The following is a 24,525-nucleotide window of genomic DNA, read 5'->3' as shown; positions in this document are numbered from 1 at the left end:
AAGCAGGCTTCTGTCTCCGAACTGACCACAGAGTTGGCAGGGCCCAGAGATCCAAGACATGAACTCGACCCATATGAGTTCTGGACGGACATTCCAGAACACCGAGATTTTTGCACCAGCCCTATCCAGATTCCTAGGGCATGGCTTGGAGCTGGAGTCCAGACCTAGAGGACAAGATGTAGATCAAATGCCCAGGACAAGCTTGTTTTGAGTACACAAGACCCATGGCTGCACTAAGACCTTCAGATTCTTCTGACACGCTTACTTTCACATCACATAAAACATGTTAAAATGTGTATACATCCCACACTTAATAATTTTGCTCTGCAGGATTTTATCATTTTTCTTTTGAAATTATTTGGCTAAATAACTAAAACATGCTGTGATTTCTCAATGCTCATCACGTATATTTAAGAATTCTCACTGGGGAAGAGTATCTCATCTAAAAACTATTTTCAAACGTAATGAAACACTAAATCTAACAATTAATGAAGCTGACACAGTATTAGAGTATATAACCATTTAATAAATGTTTATTAACTTTGCTTTGGAAATCTTCTTTTTTTTTATTTTGGACACAGTAATTCTTCCCATCAGACTTCAGACATTTTTCCAGGCTTAGATCATATGCTGAGCACTGTGAGTCCTACACCTAGAGGCAAACTAGTCCTCTGGGCTCACAGTACTCAGCCAAGCTCTCCCAAAGTGACTGCACATCAGCTACAAGGAGTTCTCAGGGATGCCCAGCCATCTCACAAGACTTCCACCCTCACCTAAAACTATCATGAGGAGGTACCAAGTCTTGTGCCACCACCAAAACAATCCAAGAAATTCTTACGGGTTGAAGTGAATTGAATTGAATTCAAATCCCAGAAATTTGTGAATTCTTGGCTCCTTGGAGAAATTTACCCATAAACCATATTAAAAAGCCTTCACGATTGGCCTTTGATAGACATTCTTCTCATCCAATGGATGAAATCAGGTTTCATAAATCTAACAAGATTTATTTCTGTTCTCCAACAAGAAATGAGATTTGGAAGCTGATTTGAAGTTGCCTTTCTAAGAAGCTTTTCTATCACTCCACGAAAAGTGTGTCAGGCATGTTCCATCAAGGTGTTTATAACTGGACCCATAATAATTTCTTTGAAGAGAATACATCAGCAACTGTTAGGTGGAGTATGCCTTGTCAGCTGACTTTTTTTATTTTCTTCAGAAAGATTAGGCCTTATCAAAGTGTATCCATTCAAAAATAATCATAGGCAGTCTGCTGACAGTCACGAAATCCCCTTTTGTTATCAGCATATGCTGCAGTGATAAAGAATTTGAAAACTACCTTCTAGACATGTCCTCTAAAGTTATCACACAACCAGTGTAGTTTGTTTAGGGGTTTCATTCCTGACCTTGATATGCTTTGTATCTCCCCTTAAGTCACTGAGCAGCTAGGGAGTGCACAGTGGTAAGCTCATAGATATCAACACGGGGGAGCATGAGATGGAATCTCAACTCTGCCATTTTCGAGCTCTGAGAACTAGGGCAAGTTACTAAGCCTCTATTTCTTCATCTGTAAAGTGGTAGTAATAATACTTAACAGGATTGTTCTCAGGATTAAACAAGTTGAGTGTAAAGGTGATGGCGAGCCGTCACTAAGTATTAGTCTCTTATTATTATCTCTGTTTTTCACACTATTTACAGTAACACCATTCAGGTCACCACACCTCACCCCTCCAGGACACGGCCACCTCCTGCCTTCCCTGCTTGGACTCTGCTCTCATCTACTCCATCCTCTTCACATCTCCTGCCCAAAGCTGAGGGACCTTCTCCGAATGGAAAGGCAATCAGTTCAACTCACCTCCGCCTACAAGCAAAAACGGATTAAAACAAAAACTTCTCCAGCTGCCCTTGGCACACGCCTGAAAAGCTCTGCAGGGCCTGGCCTCTGCCTACTCTCTCCAGCCTGTTTCCACCTCTTTCCTCTCCACTCCCTCAAGGCCTCAGCCATGCTAGTCATAATTGTGGGGCACTGCCCACGCTCCAGTCCCGCCCTTCCCTAGACCTGAAGATCTCAGACCCCGCCCGACCTGGCCCTACACAGCCCAGCCTCAAAGGTACCTCTTCGGCTAGAGCACACTCATATTTTTCCATAGGTTAATATCGCTTCCTTTTAAACAACACTCAACCCATGACCTATGTAAAGAACAGTTTCCAAGCGTTTGACTGAGCTACACGCCTTTTAAGTTTAGGGAGGGTACAGCTGCCAGTTTCGTTCATCATCGCATTCCCCTTCACCTAGATCATCTGGAACCCAAAGGAGGAAGACAGTAAAACATAAATCCATGAATGAATGAATGAATGAATGCGGGGAGGGCTTAAAAGGGCCTGCACGGCACCTTCTCGAAAAGTTGGTTCTCATATGCAACACTCCCTACTAAATGGTTCCCAAATACGCCGGGTCACTTTTTCGTGGGCTTTTTTCTTTTGTAAACAGCGTGGGCTCGATTTCTGTCTCTCTTTTCACACATGACAGCCGAGGCGCGACCACCCTTCAGAGGTGCGATCAGCGCGGACCCGAGTCCCAGGGCGACCAGCCGGAGGGACCTCGGCCGGGGCGGAAGTGCGGGCGCGGGGCGGGCGCCGGGCGGCTGGGACGGAAGTGCCGGGCGCCGGGCGGAAGCGGCGACAAGGGCGGCGGAGACGCAGGTGGGTGGCGGTGGTCCGGCGCCGGCAGGTGGGCGCTCGCGGCTCCCCGCCCGGAGCAGACACGCCGGCTGGAGAGTGGGGGACAGGAGCCCTGCGCCGTGCCGCACGCTGCGGATTTCAATTGTCATTACAGGAAATTTAATTAAACCGGGAGCCATAAATCCGTGAACCTCCGGGGGCAAATTATAAGCGTGTGTGTGCTCGCGCGCCATGGCGCTCTGGGAACTGAACAAAAAAAACGAGTAGGGGGAAAAGCAGCTTTTTAAGAGAAAGCAGAAAACATCACAACTTCAAGCTTCTTTCCTGATTCACAGATAGCCTCTTTCGGATTTCGTCGAGCTCCGTGAAGCGGCATTATAATTTCGATTGGCTGAGATGACTGCCTTTTTAAATATTTTTGAGCAACCATGTTGACCTTTAATTGAGGATGAAAAAATTTAATCATTAGTGCGGTGGGGAAACCCTGTGAGTCCTGGGGCTGTCTGGACCTCCTCTCTGCCTTTATTGGGCAAGAGCAGCCCTCTGGGTGCTAAACAATGAGAGGACAAAGCAGAGCCTGTACAGTTCTCCATAAATACTTAGCCTTGTCAGTTACCCCTGACAAATATAAATCAAACAATTTTTTAATAAGTCCAGAGTTACCAAAGTCCCAATTAAACTGTTACTAACATGAATAGGCAACTGTCTGTTTCTGAGGCTTTTTTTGATTATTTAGTTATTTATTTGGCTTTTTAGGGCTGCACCCATGGCATATGGAAGTTCCCAGGCTAGGGGTCCAATTAGAGCTGCAGCTGCCGGCCTACACCACAGCCACATCAATGCCAGATCCAAGCCTCTTCTGCGACCTATGCCACAGCTCACACACAGCAAGGCTGGATCCTTAACTTACTGAGCGAGGCCTGGGATCGAACACATGTCCTCTTGGGTACTAGTCAGATTCGTTACTGCTGAGCCATAATTGGAACTCCTCTGAGGCTGTTTTGTTCAAGAACAACAAGGAGGGTTTTGCCAGGCTGATCTTTATTCTTTTTTTAAAAAAAAGTGTTTTATCCATTCTAAAGGATAATGCAAACTATTACACTTAGAATGGATAAGCAATGAGGTCCTACTGTATCCAGTCTCTTGGGATAGAACATGACGGAAGAGACTATAAGAAAAATATATATATGTGTATGACTGGGTTACTGTGCTGTACAGCAGAAAATGACTCAACACTATAAATCAGCTATACCATAATAAAAAATAAAAAAATGTTTTATATAGTACTTAATATTTTAGAGTGCTTAAAAAAGTCCACAGGTATGGTCCAGCTCCACCCCAAGATATTCACCTTCTCCAGGACAGGGCAAGTATCTAGGATCTATTATGACCCCACACTTTCTACCACATTTCCCAATATAAGCAGGGTTCTTGTTACTACACATTGCCTTGGTTAAGCAGTCACTAGAGCCATGTCTCGGTGTGCGTGACACTGTGAAAGATCAGGTGGCTATTAAAGGCTGCAGTCTTCTCATTTACTAATTATCTCAGGAATACTCTATGAAAATGCTTATGAAGCTCTCTGCTAATATGTGGAGCTGTGTACACTGAGATTTAAAAGGCTTGGGAAACAGGTGTACCCTGGAAATACTGCGTGATTACGGTAAGGCAGAACTCATCATGACCCAGTAGAATGTCGAAGCCCAATAACCTGGGCCCTGTTCTGTTGAAGAATTGCCTGGAATCAGGAAGATCCTTTTGGGAAAATTAAGGTTGGTGGGGTGGTGTTTTAGACAGGCAGACTCTCCAGAGTTTCCCTCTTCATGCTTATTGTGGTCAGTAGTAGCTGCCTGCCAAGGAAGGATCAATATTTTTTTGTCTCCTTCACCAGAGGAAATTGTGGCTCTGTGGTTTTCTTTAGATGGATTGATGGCAGGTAAGGTAATAGAAGTGAGGATTTTCCAACTTGGGAACTTATTGGACTGTATTTCTATTTTATTCCAGATGCCTGGTTCTATCATACTCTTAAGTACACAAAGGCAAGGCAGAGGTAAGGTAAACCTTCACAATAAGTTATTTTTTTATTATTAAGGTTTCTGTATTTCATAACATGTGCATACTCCAGCTGGATGATGCATTCAGTTACTCTAATGCCAAGGCTCGAGGTTTCACATGAAGCTGGACCTTGCAGTGATCTGGTACAAGTAGTACGGTTTTTTATGTTCCTTATTTTAAAATCTAATTTTGCCACAGCTTTAGTCGAGGGGGTGTACATCAGAGAAAGCCAAAAGCCAGCTGGAGTAGTTCCTGCACACAGTTTTAATCTTGTTTGCAATTATCTGGAAGGAGAGAAACCATCTGGATCCAGGGATGTGCAGCTACACAGGTAGCAGGAACTAGGTGAGCTTCCTGCATCCTTCCCCTTGTATCACATAGCAAGGTGGAAAAACAAAATTATTTGAGGAAGAATATGCAAAGTGAAAGGTTTTGGCTAAGTTTCACATCGATCTGATCCCACAACCCTACCTCCCCATCTGGGTTACAGCCAAAGGGAACTGGAGGCATGAAAACATTACTCTCTTTTTATTCCAATCCTTACCCAAGATAAGATTTCCAGAGATAGAGGCGAAAGCCAATACCTTCTATTTTAAAAAAGGAAAATCTTCAAGGATTTCAGCGCATCTTGCCAGTAATATCTAGTAACAACCATTTTACTGCTATAGGCTTCATCACTGTGATGTTATACTATTTGTTTATAAATCTTGCTCCTACCCAAGGTGTGAGTTCCTTAAGGGCAGGAAAGTAGCTTAATCACTTTTATATTTCTAATAGCTGGCAAGATGCTAGCACATTATAAACACTCAGAACATAGTGGAGCAATGAAAAGACAGCATCTCTGAAGGAAAGCTGGATCTATAAGGAGTATGAAAGCATCACTGAGAATGCACAAAGTAGAGAAAAGAATATAAAACAGTAACCTTTAGAGGGGCTACCAGATGTAGTTATAAAGGCTACAGTTACTAATGCTTTGATAAAACCTTGGAGTAGGGAAGGGCATATTTGAGAATCTACAGATGGTCACCAAACTGGCTTCCAAAGACATCTAGCCTGGTCAGTTGCAGCGTCTTTGTTATACTGAATGGACTTTGCAAACTGAAAGGCTCCACCAGCCCTATCTCCACTCTCCCTCCAGGCCTGCCATGCTCAACTCCTCACCCAAACACCTGTGGAGCAAATATCTGAAAAGCATTCACTTGAAGAGATACCAAATTATTAGCTTACCTAGGCCACTAATAACCTGGGTGGGTCGTACCTTAAGGATAAAGGATTTAAGTTAGTTCACTATTTTAAGGCTAGGTTACTCAAATAGTACTAAAAGAAAGCTGCCTTCATCTCTTATATTTGGCTAACATTTCAGAAGTGTTCAAAGTTGACAGCTTTTTGTATTGTAATAGGGGAGGCATGTGGTATATGCTGCTTCCTTCTGTTGCCAGTGGGATTCCAGCAGAAACCAAAATGTTACTACTGGAAACAGATGAGCTTCCTCTCATTGTGCCTGTACTTTTTTGTATTAATCATGAAATAATCAGCAAGTGGCTTCTAGTTTAGTCAGGGGGAAGGGCATAAGACTAAATTATTTGATTTTTGTAACTCTTTATTTCTTAAAACATGTGGTTCTTGCAGTCAGCTGAGAAAAAGGATACTGTTATTTAATAGAAATTCAGTCAGCTGAAGCAGCTTAGGACATAAGCCTGGGGAAAAAAAAAAAAAAAACAGAGATCTAAATTCAGCTCTGTTTCTCCAAGTTCAAAAATGAAGTAAATCTGTACCTTCTTAGATTTAGAGAGCAGAACTTCATTCTTATAATAAAAGAATTCTGCCATCCAAAGCTGAGACTTTTCTCATTCTCTCCATCCTTAAATTAAAGCTTAAACAAAATGCGGAATCTATTATTTGGTATTCTCTTAAGATTAATGAATAAAAGCCTTTTGAGACTTTTTTGGGGAAAAAAAGGGGGGGTTGAACTTGGAAACTTGTAGTTCTGAGAATTCTGTGTTGGTCTCATTATGAATAAAAATAAGCATTGCTCAAAGAGAAAATATTTGTTAAAATGTAGTACAAAAGGCTTTGGTGAAATAGTTTATCCGTCAAGCAAGGAAATCTCCAAAGTCCCTTGAAACCCAGTTCCAAAATATTGAGATTTCTATTAATGACAGCTGTTAAATAATGAAAGAGGATTCCGAGAATTGCAGAATCTCATGTAATTGAGGGTTGCTGGGGCCTGACCTCAAGAGTACCCAGTTCCTAACATTCAGGTATTGGTGTTATGAGTGCAAAGAAAGGCTGGATTTAACATTTCAGATGTTCCAGAGTCAGTGGCTACAAAATGGCTAAAAGTGAATGAAACATCTTTGAGGTCTTGTGTGGCCATGTGGATAACTTTACCTCTTTGGCACGATGAATGTGAAATGGTGGAGTATTAGTGACAAATGGAAGATATTGCCTGGATAGATAGATTTTAAATCACAGACAGTTGTTTCTGGAAATGAAATTGTGTGCTTTTTAAATAGCAAGGAAAATGGCATTACTAGCTGGGTACAATAAGACTAAGATGTTTTAATGAAATTGCCTTCTTTCTGGGTCGGTATTAAGTATCAGATTTACCTTCAAAGGGAATGGGTCATTTTGGTTAAGAAGGATAATGTGGAAAGGAGTCTGCATAATTCCACATGCACTTTGTTCTCATCCCTTGAACCAGAATGATTTTGCCCTCATCTTAATGCTATCATTATGGAATGAGGGAATTTTCCAATTGGTTTTTAAACTCTATTAAGCCCCCATGTATGATATAACCCAACCACATTATTCAGGTTTTCTTGGCTTTCAGGAACAGCTTTGCAGCCATTATGTCGTAATTGTAGCGAATACTCTTGCACACTCTGAATTCAGAATATGCCTCTTGCTCCAGGCCAGATGCTGAGTCAGTATCTTCAGGGTGGAGGATGAAGGAAGGGGTACACTGTGTGTAAGTCCCATTGGGTTAACAATTAGTCCGGAATACCCTTTGTGCTCCTGGGTGCTAGAGCAAGTATACTGTATTCTGTTGATTAGCATCTTCGTTTTATTTTTTTCAGCTGTATGTTTTTCTGGAAAGCAACCCCATTACCAAGTAGACTCCTCTGAGCAACAGTCTGGAAAGTGTGACTGCTAATGTCCAAAGAGCCTAAGACAAAATCTTGCTTACACTGAAAATTCCCCCTCCCTTCTACTTCACGTTTGTCAGCCAGCTATAGGGGCTTTCATTTAAAGTCATTTTTTTACATGTGTCTATCAGTAAGAAGAAGAATACGTTATTCTTCCTTTTTGGAGGCACCTTCCATTGCAGATACTCAAAGAGATGCAAGATCAGGGCCTAACCACTCTGATTTCACCTCCCCCCACCTCCCTGCCAGGTCTTCTCTGATGCCAAGGCTCCCCAGTTATGATCCAGGAGTTAGAAAAGTGAGTTTGCGATGAGCAAGCTCCTTTACACTTCTGCCCAGATCTCTGTGTGAATTCTGGTCCTCTTTAAAGGGCCTAGCATTTTAGACTCCTACAGGTAACTACTTCCAAGCCTTTGGGGCCTTGGGATGTCATGAGCTATGGCCATGGCATTTCTTCTGCAGGAGATTTCCCCTTGATACTCAAAACCTGTGGATGCAGTTCCTCCTGGTCTCCGTAAAATGAGAGAACAGGACAGGGGGTTGTATTTCCGCTTTTACAGTTGATGAAGCTAAGACTTAAAGAGATGAGGGATTGCCCAACATCAGAGAACAAGATGGTGGAGTTGCCTGTCTTTGGGTTTTTTATTGATGAAATCCTCACACAGAAATGCACCTGGAAATTCAAACATGCTGAATTCTAATGGGAAGGCTATAAGAAACAGTAACTTTAAAGCTCTTGATGAAGAATCACTCCATTTGTACTTAATTTCCCTGACTGACAAATTAGTGGGACCTAAGTTCATTCAAATATACTCTGACTTCCCTAGACAGTTTATTCAAAAATACTCTGAAGTGAGTTTTGTCTTTAAAAGATTATTAATGAAATATAACTTTACCATTGTCTAGGCAATTCAAGGGTTAGATTGAGGATACCATTGGTAAAATAATAGTGGTACTAAATTTTACCTTCTTTGAAAATATAAAGGCAGGCGTCGGGAAGGGGTAGCTGGAAAGGAAGTGGCCTTTGTTCAACACTCATCAAGGGGAAACCTCAACCCCTTGCAAATGAAATTTCAGGGCCCTGTTCTGTAATTGTGTGAAGACCAAGCAAGCGAAGCCAATACCTAGTGCCTAGGTATCTGCTGGTCTATAGATTCAGTCTTAGTAGAAGATAATCGTGTTGGGTCTTTCATCAGTGATACCCTGGTCTTAGGAATTCCTATTTAAGTAATGTTCACAGCCTGAAATTTTCAACTTTTTCTGATTGAAATACGTTTTAATTTTGCAGTTCCCTATTTCTGAGACTGTTACATCTAGAGTTTAAATCTTCCTTTTGGGGCCAGTAAAAGCACAGTTCAGTCAACAGAATCGTTGTCATTTTCTATTAATAACAATACCTTACTTTTGGTGTTATTTTGTAATAAATAGTTAAGTCTTCTCTATTCTGCTTTATAATTTATACAATGATTTTTGCATTTATTATCTCTAAGACACCCAGCCAACTTTTGCCTTTACTCTTCTCCCCCAAGTCACTGCCTCCATCCTCATCAGAAATATCTTCTACTTAATATATGTAACTCGGCAAGAATCAGACCAGGTAGTTCACTTTGGCAGCAGGCATTGGTGGGAAATGTCACTCCTTTCGAGGAACATCGGACATATCTCATCTGACTTGTGGTAGTTTCTTCTCCTGTCCCTTTTCTAGTCCAAGCCTTCATCACTCTAACAATAGGCCACTCCCCTCTTTCTGGAAACACTTTCTCCTGTTGGCTTTCATGATGACCCACTTTTCTGTTTTCCTCCTACCTCATCAACCTTTCTTTCTGCCTCCTTTGCTGGCTCCTCTCTCTACCCAACTTCTGATGTTGGACTGCCTCAGAGATCTGTCCTGGGCTCTCTTCTTTTTCTCTGCTACTTACATGGCCTCATCTATTCCAGGAGCTGTAAATGCAGCCCGTCAGCTGATGGAGCCTCAGATTTTTATCTTTAGTCCTGGTTTCTCTCCTGACTCCCAGACTTGTACATGCTGCTCTCTACTTGCGCTCCAGCTTGTCCCTAACTGAGCCCCGGTCCCATACATCCCTCAGTCCATTTCTGCTTCAGCTTTCCTCTTTTCAGTAAATGACCAAAACTGGGATTGTCTTTACCGTCATTTTTAATTCCTCATATCCAATTCATTGGCAAGTCCTATCCAAACTGCCTTCCTTTGTCACCTGACTGGGTCCCTGCTTCCACTCTTGCCCCCCAAAATACATTCTTCACACAGTGCTAAAGTCATCTTTTTAAAATATATATGAGGAATTCCCTTCGTGGCTCTGCGGTTAATGGAGACAACTAGGATCCATGAGGATGCAGGTTCGATGCCTGGCCTCGCTCAGTGGGTTAAGGATCTGGCGTCGCCTAGGGCTGTAGTTTAGGTCGCAAATACGGCTCAGATCTGGCATTGCTGTGGCTGTGGTGTAGGCCGGCGGCTAGAGCTCAAATTCAACCCCTCTAGCCTGGGAACCTCCATATGCCTTGGGTGCGGCCCTAAAATAGCAAAAAATAAAATAAAATGTATATGAGATCACATCACTTCCCTCCTCTAAAACTGTGCTTAAAATAGAACCTCAATTCCTTAACATAACCCGTGAGGCTTTAAGTGATCTAACCCCCACTGACCTATCTCCTGCCACTCACTCTTTCCCTTGTTGACGATACTTTATCCACACAGTCTTTTGTCTCTCTTCCCCTAAGTTAAGGTTTTCCTCACCCTAGAATCTTTGCAATATCTCTTCCATCTCCCCAAAATTCTCTTCCTTCAGATCTGTGCACCTTCTCATCCTTCAGTCTCAGCAAAAACAACAACCTGCTCAGAGCACCTTATTTAAGGGACCTGCCTAGTCACCATCACATCGCCCCGTTTTATACCCTCCCCTCTGCTTACCAGTCTCTGATATGTCTGACATAAAAGTCTCCTTTTTTTTTTTTGTCTTTTTGCCATTGCTTGGGCCGCTCCCGAGGCATGTGGAGGTTGACAGGCTAGGGGTCCAATCGGAGCTGTAGCCACTGGCCTATGCCAGAGCCACAGCGATGCAGAATCCAAGCCACGTCTGCGACCTACACCACAGCTCACGGCAATGCCAAATCCTTAACCCCCTGAGCAAGGCCAGGGATCGAACCCACAACCTCATGGTTCCTAGTTGGATTTGTTGACCACTGAGCCACGACGGGAACTCCAAAAGAGTCTCTTTAACATCCCTAGAATATGCACCTCCTGGCTTTCCTGTTCACCAGTGAACCCAGCACCTATAAGAGTATCTAATACAAGAACAGCAGATAATTGTTGAAGGAATAAATGAATGACTCTCATCCCACATCTAGACTGTCATAACTGAACTCGTTCCCACCTCCTTTCTCCTTTCATCTACAGTTCATCCTGCTCATTGCTGCCATACCAATCTCCCAAAATACTGGTTTCATCATATGGCTCATTTAAAACTCTTCAGTGGCTCCCATCCAACAGGCTACAGCATTCCTACCTCACGCCTTTGTGTCTAACCCTGGCGTCAGAATGCTTCCCCTTCTTCTACGTATCCAAAGCCTCCATCATTTGGGATCCTTCATTCATGAAACCACTTCCAATCTCAGGCAAGGGAACTCTTCCTTTCTCTTATAACACTTAAATTACCTGCTGTGATCCCTCCTCTATTGGTAATGTTTCAATGAAGAATTTAACTCCCTCCTCCTGAATCCACCACAGTACATCTATTATGCTTGTTGCACTCCTAATGCACAGCCCTTTGCTGATCATTTCACAGTGTATACAAATATCAAATCATTATATTTTACACCTGAAACTAATATAATGTTACTTAAAAAAAAAAAAAAGAATGAGTCTGAGCATGAGGCCAAGGACAAGTGGGCCCACAGGTGGGTGGTAAGCTGGGGATCTTTGTTGCAACATCATGTCTGAGTTAGCACTACCTTCTTGGCAGGTTCCCTGGCCAGGACCCTGACTACTGGGGTAAGGTGCTGGAAGAACACCTGAGATGCCACCCACATGTGGAGTGAGGGCCCCACCCAGGATTGCCTTCTACCCCCTACCCTCTGTTTCTGTTCTACAGCCTCATACTAATCCTGCTTATTAGCCCCTTGGAAGTGACACCTCTATATGTCTGCTCAATTTGCAGCTTTGGCTGTGCCCCTATATGCTGCCTCTTTGTCACTCCTGGCCCCACACCTGCACCTAAGATTCCAAATTAGGCTCCCACTTGTTTGGGAAAAATGGAGGTTTGGACACAGCCGTCTGGCCAAAAGCACATAAGACCGCTGGGGTGGCATCATTTGTCCCTGTTTCCCTGAATTAGGTAGAGCCAGTGACCCAGATAAGTCTCCTAAGAGCAACCTCACTTCATTACATAAACTTTCAGTAATCTACAGTAATGGGTTTTGCTCCCAGTAGAGGGATGTGTGTGTGTTTCTAGTCACTGGGTAAAAATAGGATTATTATACGTAGATGGTAATGAATGTGAAATGGAGCACTTAACATCTCACATGGAACAAATGACTGAACAGAAGCCCTGAGCCTCTCTTTCTAGAACACAGGTTCGGCAAGAGCTGCAGTAACAGTGTTTGGTTAATGTCAGCTCAGCATTACATTTACATTATACTCTTGTGAAGAAGCTCCACCATTACCTGTTAATAATGGAGATGGTACCTGAGCTTATACAGACTTTTTGATTTTGCACAGGAACTAACAACACTGCAGCTTGCTGCTGCAGGATCACGTGAGCTTGGAGATTGGGTGTGCGAAAGGATTCTTTGTACAAATAGGAATTCTGGCCAGTGAAGGTCAGTTTCTCTGCTCGAGCGAGAACAATGTTGTTTCCCTTCTAATCAGATGCACACAGCGACTGAAGAATCCAGGAGCCCCACGTAAGTGATGTGCAGCCACAGTCTGGGCAGCTCCTCATGCAAGAAATGAATAATCCTTAATAAAGTCTCCTCTCTGTCCTGTAATCAGTTGCTCTAATGCTATGTCCTTCGCTGCTTCGCAGGGAAAATGCTATAAAGTTATCTTCCTTCTCATGCTTCAAGGAGGGCTGAATTGGTCCAATCAGCCCTCCCCCATGTTGTATTTGATTCTGCCATAAAGGCTGCTGAACTCAGCCTCAGTTTTGTTAAAAAGTCAGCATTCCCTTTTTCCTTCAGGGGGATCTGTGCCCGTGAGCAGCAGTGGACTTGAAACAGCAGGAGTCACCATGGTTATCGTTAGGCTGGGGAATTTGTTTTAGGCACACTCTAAATCCAGTCTTATGCTGCTTTTTTTTTTTTTTTGGTCTATGATGAAGGTGACCCAATCGTGCTTCTTTGATATTATGAACACATCTCTTTTTGTTCATATCACAGAGGCATCTAACAAAATACAAAGGATAAAATTGTGTCTGCGTGTCTAGTAAGGACACATACTCCATGACTAAATTCAATGACATAATCAAAAAGGTGTTGTCTTCCCACAGTCATGAGCTAACAGGCAGAGACCGCCTTTCAGAATATTTTTGATAGTGCTAAGGTACTGTTCAAAAATAATAGAACTAATGAAAATGTCACATTGACAGAGTAGCCCATATTAAGATTTTACTTCAAGAAGGCATGATTAGGTGAATGTGACATTCACAGCGATGGTGTTAGGGTTTACAGACTTAATAAAATATTCTATGAAAAATATTATAGAATTCCATTGGAGTGTATCATTTTTCATTTTACTTTTAATTTCTAGAACTAAGTGAACTCCAGTGTTCAGAACTTTAGCCTTAGTATCTTATTTCTGCATCAAAGAGGTACAGGGGGCTTTTTTTTTTTTTTTTTCATATCAGACTCTAATACAGTGCTTATAAGGAAATCAATTAATTTAACAATGTGGTAAAATGCATGTGCCTTAGGGCATTTGGAAAATATTTAGGTAGTAAAACTGCATGATGCTAATGTTCTCAGTAAACAAATGGGCCATGTTTAAGTGACTAAATACATATTTAAAACAGGAGAATGGAGACCAACATGGAAAAGAGAACTCGTTTTAAACAGAATGGTTGTGGCATCTCTGAAGACTTTACTTAGCTTTCTGGGTTGGCTGAACAAATATTCTGGCAAATCTGGAATAAACAGCAACTCTGTTTACTATGACAGGTTTTATTTGTCTTGGGTGCAACTAAGACCACATGCTGTGTTTTGTCATGTTGGAAATACGGAAGCAGGTTTCCACTGTGAGTGTGATTTTTTTTTTTTTTTTTAACAAAAGCCTTAACACCTCAGCCTCAACTCAGCAAGGTAAAAGCAATAAGGTTTCCTTTCCTTACCAGCCAGACATTAATAAATCTTAAATCCCTCCACCAAAAGCACATAGCTGCAGTTCACTGTCCTGGTTTAATCTTAGGTCACTGCCTTAGATGCCCTGATCCTTCTCATTTCCAAGGGCTGTCCTTCTGCCTTTACTCTCACAAAACTGATTTGTAAAATTTTTCTTTCTCCTGCATTTGGCCTAACTTATTTAACCTCATACCCTAGGAGGGTGTGCCACTGTTGGCATAAGGCCTTCCCAAAACCAACACTGCAGAAATTTCTACCTAGTGTAAACATAGTTAGCATTCTGCTTTCCGCCCCCCTCATTTATATCCTTTGTGGACAGAGCCACGTTTAAAAGCTGTTATCTCCAACCACATTCACCTATGGAGTGCTGATTCTGATGAATTATGGAAAATGTATATACCAGGGTTTAACATTAAGTTAAGAGTAGCACAACATACTGTGAAATTGTTTGGATTCACTTTCCACTTTAGAATAACGCTGGGTCTTGCAAAATTCTCATTGCATCCCTTTTTTATACATTATCAGGACCATTTAGTTAGCAGGAAGATTGAGGGAGAAGTAAAGACTAAGGGTTTAAGAGAGAAGGAAAGATTACTGTTTTCACAGATCAGAATCCAATCCTTTTGTCTTGTCTTCTTTGCTCTAGTTTGATATGGGTTTAGTGCTTTTCTCTAAAGTCATATCATGCTGTTTGAAATGAGTTTAAAGCTAATCTTATACTGAGAAGCCTAGTCACCAGTAGAGATTAGTATAAAATTAATATAGTCATACTCTGTGGAGCAAAGCAGGAGGAGATTCAAGGTGGTGGCAGTGGGATTGGGACCAGCTGCAGCATTTCGTGGGCACCCTGAAGAGCAGTGACCTTTAGTTATAAAAGAGATCTGCCTAAGTAGTGACTGCTGTGCATTTTGAGTGTATGATCAGGGTTAGAGGTGAGACTAAAGATGAAGAGAAAGGCTCACTCCAATACTTCTAACATTTGAACACCTGCTATGTACCAGGTTAATTGTAGCTGCTTGGGAATATCGGGGTGAACAGCTAGCTGCTCCTGTGGAACTCACGTTAGGGTAGAGGTGTATAGGTAAAGAAATAATTTTAGATAGTGAAGGATAAAAGAAAACTGTTGCACGAGATGAGGAAGAAGAGTGGTGGACTGGCCAGCATTGGTAAGGTAGTCACTAAGGCATCTCTAAGGAGGTCACGCGAGCCCATTCCAAATAAGAAGCTACTTAAGAGCTTTTCATGTAAAGACAGCAAGTGCAGAAGTCCTGGTGAAGAAATGGTCTGTGGGTATTCAAGGAAGGGAAAGAGAATCTTTCTGCTGCAACTTGCCAAAATAAGGGAGGGAAAACTGATAGATGAATCTGGAGAGAAAGAATGCAAAGAAGTTAAGAAATGAAGCAGCATTGCTGGGAAACCTGGACAGCTGCATGCAAAGCAATGAAACTAGAACACAACCTCACACCATGCACAAAAATAAACTCAAAATGGCTGAAAGACTTAAATATACGACAGGACACCATCAAACTCCTAGAAGAAAACACAGGCAAAACACTCTCTGACATCAACATCATGACTACTTTCTCAGGTCAGTCTCCCAAAGCAATAGAAATTAGAGCAAAAATAAACCCATGGGACTTAATCAAACTGAAAAGCTTTTGCACAACAAAGGAAACCAAAAAGCAAATAAAAAGACAACTTTCAGAATGGGAGAAAATAGTTTCAAATGATGCAACCGACAAGGGCTTAATCTCTAGAATATACAAGCAACTTATACAACCCAACAGCAAAAAAGCCAATCAACCAATGGAAAAATGGGCAAAAGACCTGAATAGACATTTCTTCAAGGAAGATATACAGATGGCCAGCAAACACATGAAAAAATGCTCAACATCGCTGATTATAAGAGAAATGCAAATCAAAACTACCATGAGATACCACCTCACACCAGTCAGAATGGCCATCATTAATAAATCCACAAATAACAAGTGCTGGAGGGGCTGTGGAGAAAAGGGAACCCTCCTGCACTGTTGGTGGGAATGTAAACTGGTACAGCCACTATGGAGAACAGTTTGGACATACCTTAGAATTCTATACATAGAACTTCCATATGACCCCGCAATCCCACTCTTGGGCATATATCCGGACAAAACTCTACTTAAAAGAGACACATGCACCCGCATGTTCATTGCAGCCCTATTCACAATAGCCAGGACATGGAAACAACCCAAATGTCCATCAACAGAGGATTGGATTCGGAAGATGTGGTATATATACACAATGGAATACTACTCAGCCATAAAAAAGAAGGACATAATGCCATTTGCAGCAACATGGATGGAACTAGAGAATCTCATACTGAGTGAAATGAGCCAGAAAGACAAAGACAAATACCATATGATATCACTTATAACTGGAATCTAATATCCAGCACAAATGAACATCTCCTCAGAAAAGAAAATCATGGACTTGGAGAAGAGACTTGTGGCTGCCTGATGGGAGGGGGAGGGAGTGGGAGGGATCGGGAGCTTGGGCTTATCAGACACAACTTAGAATAGATTTATAAGGAGATCCTGCTGAGTAGCATTGAGAACTATGTCTAGATACTCAGGTTGCAACAGAACAAAGGGTGGGGGGAAAAATGTAAATGTAATGTATACATGTAAGGATAACTTGATCCCCTTGCTGTACAGTGGGAAAATAAAATAAATAAAAAAAGAAAACATGCAATTAATAATGAAAAAAAAAAGAAATGAAGATCCCAGGAATGAGTTCATGCTGGGAATATTGGTAAGTGATAAAGTCAACAGTGCATATGTGTTTTAAAAGTGAAATTATCATATCTGCAGTTTAAAGGACAAAGCTGGAGGTTCAGTACAAAAATTAGGAATAAGTAGTGTGTCTTATGTCGAGCAAAGTAGCAGGATAGGGGAGCTTCAAAGCCTCATGTTTGACATACTGCTATTACCAAGCTGTTCTTATTGGAACATCTCCACTAGAAACACTAGTACATTTGTGAATGTTTTCAAAAATGATGGCAATCTCCTTTTAAAATACTTAAGGAGTTGAGCATATTTTTGTTTCTGACAAGCAAACACAGCCTAATTCTCCTTTGTAAGTTCCTCTGAGTAAAGCTTTGTGTTTCCCCATCTCTGGCAGCAGAGGGGTAGAGATCTTGTAAGTAATAGCCTGAACCTTCAGCTGGGGACTTGTGCTGGGGACTTAGTGTTTCCTTTACTGTGAAGGTAGCTGGGCATTGTTGAATGTTTGCCAATGAGATAAGCTATCTCTGCAAATATAAACCATCTCAGGAAACCTCCACATATTAGGCAACCATCAGGATGTTGGCAGAAATCTACAGGTGAAATTTAAGTTTCTATTCTAATTAACAAACCCATGCAATTTGCTTATAGAAACTATGTAATCAGAAACACAGCTAATACATACATTTGGACTTTCTTCCCATTCGAAAGTCTGTTTTTTCGGAGTTCCCGTCGTGGCGCAGTGGTAAACGAATCCGACTAGGAACCATGAGGTTGCGGGTTCGGTCCCTGCCTCTGCTCAGTGGGTTAATGATCCGGCGTTGCCGTGAGCTGTGGTGTAGGTTGCAGACGCGGCTCGGATCCCGCGTTGCTGTGGCTCTGGCGTAGGCTGGTAGCTACAGCTCCGATTCGACCCCTAGCCTGGGAACCTCCATATGCCGCGGGAGCGGCCCAAGAAATAGCAACAACAGCAACAACAACTAAAAAAAGACAAAAGACAAAAAAAATAAATAAAAAAAAAAAAAAAAAAAAAAAAAAAAAGAAAGTCTGTTTTATTTAGAACACAGAGAATGTTAAGGCATCACGGAGACTTGCCAAACATATGAGCCTCCCTGTCACTCCTTGACTCCAAGAAGCAATTCTGAGGTCTCCAAATTCCATCAGACTTGCAGCTTAGTATTCTTATTATAAGAAGCAAAGTCTAGGGCACATAAGTTTACTTGTCTGTTTTTCTTTTGGCAGAATTAAGATGCTCTGGTTTCAAGGAAAGAGCATGCAACTTGCCCAATACTCCTTTCAACTCCTCCGGAGAAATCTCTCTGCTTCTAAGACTGCTCTGCCTGTGCTGACCTTATTCACAAAGGTACAGAGTAAAAAGTAAAATTACTACTTTAAAAATACAAAGTATTAAAATGTTGGGTGTAGAAAGTTGTACATTTAAGGGAGAAAATATTGAAAGGAAAGCAATGGTATAAACTTTCTTCAGACCTGCTCCTCAATTTTTCAGTTCCAGTTACAATAGCAGTAACTCTTATCCTACCCAGATACCTCAATGTCTCACAATTACCAGAGGGTAAATTAATGGTTAATAGTCATCTGCCCCCTACATTGGGAGAAAAGAACTATTTTATCACTTAGAAATATAGTCAATTCTGGAGTTCCCATTGTGGCTCAGTGGTAATGAGCCTGACTAGTAGCCATGAGGATGCAGGTTCAATCCCTGACCTCACTCAGTGGGTTAAGGATCCGGCATTGCCATGAGCTGTGATGTAGGTCACAGATAAGGCTTGGATCCCATGTTGCTGTGGCTGTGACAGAGGCCGACAGCTGTAGCTCTGATTCGACCCCTAGCCTGGGAACCTCCATATGCTGCGGGTACAGCCCTAAGCAAAAAAAGAAAACAAAAAAGAAATATAGTCAGTTCTTGTTTTTTGTGATTAATCGTGTTCTATAAAGTCACCACAAACACTGAATTAGAAGTACTGAACTACTGCTCCTAAGGGAAATATAGGATTAGATTCCTATGAGCTTCTGGTCACATTTTTGTCAATTGATCAATACATAATCTTGTTTTATGTGTGCTCTGTTTAAAGGGACCTTATTTAATATACGTTGTTGATTCACAACACTGAACTCAGGGCAACAGCATTGTAAATTCATGCCTGAACAAAGCTTATTTAACACAATACTTTCTCCATAAGGCACGTCGCAGCCTTCTTGTGTTTAGAAACATTGAACACCACTTCAGCACTATGCTTGGGCCATTTTAAATGGCCAAAATCACTAACAGAAAGCACAAAAACACAGAAAGTGTGGCACTAAATAGATCATGAAAAGGACACTTGTTAACAATATGACAGCTGGAACAAGAAGGCCAGGCACCGTCTTGACCCATCTCAGAATGTGCATTCGAGCAACTCAAATTTTTCACTGCTCTATGCACCTGATATCCATGAATGGCTGCAAAAAAGTTGAGTATTGATTCTGGAATTACAAATAAGTTTTAGCCAATAGATGAATTTGCAAATATAGAATCCACAAATAATGAAGGTTTCTGTACTTATTTTCTTATCCCTAACACTAATTTGTTGTTGTTTTTGTCTGCTGTTTGGGGTTTTTTGGCTGCACCCAGGGCACATGGAAGTTCCTGGCCAGGGATCAAATCTGAGCCACCCTATGCTGCAGCTACAGCAATGCTGGATCCTTAACCCACTGCACCACATGAGGAACTCCACCTTAACACTAGTTTTAAGCCATAAAGCTAATTTAAACTTTTTTTTTTGTCTTTTTGCCATTTCTTGGGCCGCTCCCGAGGCATACGGAGGTTCCCAGGCTAGGGGTCTAATAGGAGCTGCAGCTGCCGGCCTACGCCAGAGCCACAGCAACACGGGATCTCAGCCGAGTCTGCGACCTACACCACAGCTCACGGCAACGCTGGATCCTTAATCCGCTGAGCAAGGCCAGGGATCAAATCTGCAACCTCATGGTTCCTAGTCGGATTCGTTAACCACTGAGCCACGATGGGAACTCCTAACTTAAACTTTTTAAGAGCTTTTTCCTCTAAACTTTATAATACAAACATTACTGATTTCTTTTTGCTAGTTAATAATTACTTTGTGTGATTTATAATAAAAAAAAAGAAATAAAGAACGAGGTAGTAGAATTAAATTTAGGGAATAACACTGCCGTTCAAACAAAAAAGGTCTCTTGTTTAAAAGATTTTTTTCAGATTTCAGGCATTTTAGCAATTTGAATATATCTGACACTTACCTAATAACAAAGTTTAAGTCTTTTAAAAATTAATTTCTTATTGAGAATAGTAAAACTATTTTTCAGCATCATTAATATATATAGCACTATTGGAAATTATAGAACAAAAATGTTTCATCATCTGTGTCTATCTATGATGAAATGCATGTGAAAATTAACCACAAAAATAAAATAATCCTTCAAGCTAATGGTGATCACTCAACCTAACTATTCTGCATGATTTTTTAGTTTGAACAATAGCCAAGTTAGCCAAAAACATTTGCCAAATACACACACACACACACACACACACACACACACACACACAAACACTAATCTTCCATTCACCTTAAGATTTGTACTGACCCCTTCATTTGTATCATTAGACATATAATAAGATATTACTCTCACCTCCAGGGGTTCACAATCCTCTGAAAGAAAAAGTACAGTGTCAGGTCTCTTTCAGTTATAAAAAGAAAATACTTCCCAGAGAAGCTTAAACATAAAAGGGATTTTATGAGTCTGGTTTTAGGAGTAGCTTGATTCTGAAAACTTAAGCATGTTACCAGTCTCTTGAGCTCCACATTCTCTGGATTAAATCAGTGCTCACTCTGGGTTTTCAGATGGATAACTACAGTACTCCCAAGCCCCAGATCTCACATTTCAGGTATCAACCAATACTGCAGCAAAAGCCTCATCCTATCCATTGGCTCTGATTGGCTGATCCCTGGGCCAATTCTAGTCAAAGGGATAGGATGTGCTGGATGCCTCGGCATAAGTCAGGTGTTGCACCTTGTTGTTCAGGGACACGGAGTCAGCCACCTGCTGAGAGCAGTTCCAGTGAGGCAAAATCACAGCATTCTTCCTACAAGAAAGGGGAGTGGCTGGTGGAGAGCCGAACTAACAAATGTGCACTGCAGTTCAGGGATGGAGTAAATAAGTGCTGTATCGGTACCGTGGAAAATTCTAGACGAGGATGTACAAATATTCCAGACCTTGAGGTCTTGTCATTTTTCAGCTTATTGATTTTTTTAAAATCCGATGAACCTTTCCTCATAAAAATACATACGCACATGATAATTTGCCCAGACGTCCATATTCCCCAGGCTTTTTAGAAAATAAAAAACCTGATCCTAGGTTTATTAAAGTTTTCTATTATAAAGGCAAATGGTACCAAATTTGGTACTTCTGCAGTTTTGCTGGTTCTGTTTTGCTTTTAAGGTCTTCTTGTTTTCTTTTCTTTCTTTTTTCTTTTTTTTTTTTTTTTTTTTTTTTTTTTGGTCTTTTTAGGGCTGCACCCAGAGCATATGGAAGTTCGAAGGCTAGGGGTCCAATATGAGCTGTAGCTGCCGGCCTATGAACAGCCACAGCAATGCCAGATCCAAGCCAAATCTGTGAACTATACCACAGCTCACGGCAACACCAGGTCCTTAACCCACTGAGCGAGGCCAGGGATCGAACCCATGTCCTCATGGATACTAGTCAGTTTTGTTGCTGCTGAGCCACTAGAGGAACTCCTTAACGTCTTCTCTTAACTTTTTGAAGCTTTCTCAGAAAATTTCAACATGGTTATCTTAAAACATCACAGACTATCCATAAACAGACTGTTCATTGATAATGCTAGTAATAACATAATGAGCTCAATTCTCAAATAGGACAATAGAGCCAGGAAGACCTTTCTGAAGGAAATCTGTCTTTTGATAATCTGCATCCTTATTTCAAAATAAGGTGAGTTAAACTGGAAAAAGGTCCTCCATAACAACTCATCTTTTCCTATCATGTAAAAAAGCAGATTTAGGTAAGTATCAGTAATGTTGAATCTATTTTGAGCTCTTACAGGAGAACTTACAGTAGGCCCTGTTTATTGTGTCAAGGCCTGAGAAGCCTTAAAAATATTCCAGCGATTCAAAGCATTCTCAGCTGACTTCTCTAGATGGTTAAGTTGCAAACAGCAGTAGACAGTAAAACTTGCTTGCTCCTAAGGTGGTGAATTCATCTGGGAAACCTATTGCTGACACTTGTAATGAGAAAAGAGTCAAAACATTAAAGAGTTGGTAAATCATCACCCCAACTACAGGGATTTTTCCCTTTTTAAAGATGGGCAATCACTATCTAACTCCATATCAATGCGTTTTATTACTATGGACTGATGAAGAAAAACAGGCTGGCAAAGCTCAGTGTTTCTCACTCAAAACAGACTTTTAGCCATTCTGGTGATGCCAGCCAGACCAGGAAGGTGCTTCTGACCTAGGAAGGACAAAACCCTAGGACTACAGATAATTGAAAAATAATCTCAGATAGCAATTAGATGAAGCCAGTAACAAAAAAAGTAAGCATCTAAATTTTTGGGTTTTTTTTTTTTTTTTTTTTTTTTTTTTTTTGTCTTTTGTCTTCTTAGGGCTACACTCCCAGCGTATGGAAGTTCCCAGGCTAGGGATCGAATCAGAGCTACAGCTGCTGGCCTACACCACAGCCACAGCAACGCTGGATCCAAGCCACATCTGTGACCTAAACCACACCTCATGGCAACATATCCTTCACCCACTGAGCGAGGCCAGGGATCGAACCCACAACCTCATGGTTCCTAGTCGGATTCGTTTCCGCTGCACCATGATGGGAACTCCCTAAATGTATTTTTGTGTGTGTGTGTGTATATGCATATGTGCCTGTGTAACAAATGTAAACATCAAAATTTATTAGATTTATTTTTCAAGAAAGTCAAAACACAACTAAAAATGTTGAAAGCCCTTTTAGCATGAAATACTAGCTATTTTATAAGATTCTGTGACAGTATTTTGCTTTGGAAATAAAACAGTGTAATTAACCTGGGAGAAAACAGTCCTTTAAAGTAAATATAATCTGCTCTTTGTGGGTTTTGTCAGGCTCAATGCCATTCTTTGGGTTTGATGACTTTTTTCCTCCTGTAGGATCCATGCCCCCTTTGTGATGAAGCCAAGGAAGTACTGGAGCCTTATAAAAACAGGGTAATATAATACACTGTGGCTTTCTGTATGTGGAATAGATAGTGTACATGGTATAAAGTATCTGCCTGGATCCTTTCTTTAGGAAAAGAGATTGAATGATTTTTCATGTAAATTTTTTCTGTTCTTCAGAGAGATTTTGGTGCTGATTTCCATAAAACTCATTACACTTAAGTGTTTTTCTCTGAGCAGTACTGGTTTTCTCACTCTGACTCTTAAAAGGAGTCAAAGTTAACTGGCAGGTGCAGCATTCATGCTTTCTTTAAGCCTTCATCCCTATTCCTTTTTTCTCATTTTGTCGTTTCTACGGAAGTGTTTTCCTGTAGCAAACCATGACACCTTTCCCATTCTTCTAGCCAAAATACGTCTGTTTTGATTCTCAGGCAACTTCCCTGAGAAGTTGGGACATAGTTTATTTCATTGGAAACTGAGTTCCTGGATGCTGAACGTAACAGGTGTAACAGAAAAGCAGCAAAGTTGGGAATTCGGGAATATAATGAAATCAGTCAGGTTGTGGAAATCAGTCGTTGGATAACTTCGCACCTCAAATAAACAAACAACAATAACAAAAACCTCGCAGCGTTAGAACCAGTCTGGGGATCGGTTTGTCCCTGCAGTCGTTTCATTGTTCCATGTTCCTTGAGGTTTAGAGTGCTAGTCTGTCTCTGTTTTAGTTTATTTTACAGGAGGTGGACATCACACTTCCAGAAAACTCTGCTTGGTATGAAAGGTACAAATTTGACATCCCTGTCTTTCATTTGAATGGCCAGTTTCTGATGATGCATCGAGTGAACATCTCAAAACTTGAAAAACAGCTCCAGAAACTTGAGCAGCAAGGTGCCGAAGGCTGATGAACGCCCTCGTGATTTTCTACCCGCTCTGTCAGGAAGGCATTTCCCTGTGGCCTCATAGTCCTTTTGTCACTTTCATGCAGCTCAAAGGATGTTCTGCCATCAGTGGTACCAAATAAATGGTGATCTTCCTCTTCTGATGAATCGAAGTACCAATATGGGAACTGTTTACCTGTTGGCATTTTATAAAATGAGAGAGCATTTGGCAGGGAGGGGATGATGGAGGGCAGGAGAAATCCACTTGTTTTCTTTATTTCTCTCTTTTGTATTAATATGGAAGCATTTCACATTCACTGGCTGGAGCCATTTATAGAAGAAGGCTCTGTGTCCCTGCTGCTACCCTAAGGGCTTAACTTTTTAATGAAAGAATAAATGTTCTTCCACTTGGTAGATAAAGTGAAATGTGAATTGTTAATAACTGTGCACAGTCAATAAAAGGATGTTTTAACAAATA

At 41.3% G+C, this 24,525-nt stretch overlaps 2 protein-coding genes across 5 annotated transcripts in view; one reads left to right on the top strand and one right to left on the bottom strand.

Moving 5' to 3' along the window:
* Positions 1–508: 508 nt before the first annotated feature.
* The window catches only part of LOC146405728 (uncharacterized), a 28,925-nt gene continuing 4,908 nt past the window's right edge, over positions 509–24,525 (bottom strand). Inside the window, exon 2 of the mRNA XM_085014479.1 lies at positions 509–3,112. Within this exon, the coding sequence (XP_084870605.1) occupies positions 2,451–2,909 (459 nt within the window). The 5' untranslated portion in view covers positions 2,910–3,112 and the 3' untranslated portion in view covers positions 509–2,450. The remainder of the gene's footprint in view (positions 3,113–24,525) is intronic.
* C2H5orf63 (chromosome 2 C5orf63 homolog) lies at positions 2,670–24,525 on the top strand. Of its 4 annotated transcripts, XM_013995072.3 has the most exons (7): positions 2,670–2,697; positions 4,681–4,726; positions 12,613–12,797; positions 14,049–14,125; positions 18,233–18,353; positions 23,167–23,223; positions 23,895–24,525. In XM_013995072.3, the coding sequence occupies exons 5-7, from the start codon at positions 18,240–18,242 to the stop codon at positions 24,069–24,071; spliced, it is 348 nt and encodes a 115-aa protein (XP_013850526.1). In that variant the 5' UTR covers positions 2,670–2,697; positions 4,681–4,726; positions 12,613–12,797; positions 14,049–14,125; positions 18,233–18,239; the 3' UTR covers positions 24,072–24,525. The 4 variants fall into 4 exon arrangements, with proteins under 4 accessions (XP_013850526.1, XP_003354308.1, XP_084870604.1 ...); XM_003354260.5 differs by lacking the exon at positions 14,049–14,125; XM_085014478.1 differs by lacking the exon at positions 14,049–14,125 and having other exon boundaries at positions 2,670–3,343; positions 3,457–4,726.

This window comes from Sus scrofa, chromosome 2 (genome assembly GCF_054392235.1).
Source record: "Sus scrofa isolate SSC_HxYL_T2T_F1_AM1 chromosome 2, Sscrofa_HxYL_maternal_Yorkshire_Landrace_v2.0, whole genome shotgun sequence".
Taxonomy (NCBI): Eukaryota; Metazoa; Chordata; class Mammalia; order Artiodactyla; family Suidae; genus Sus; species Sus scrofa.
Note: the sequence above shows the minus strand (reverse complement) of the source record. Positions and strands in the feature narration are given on the sequence as shown.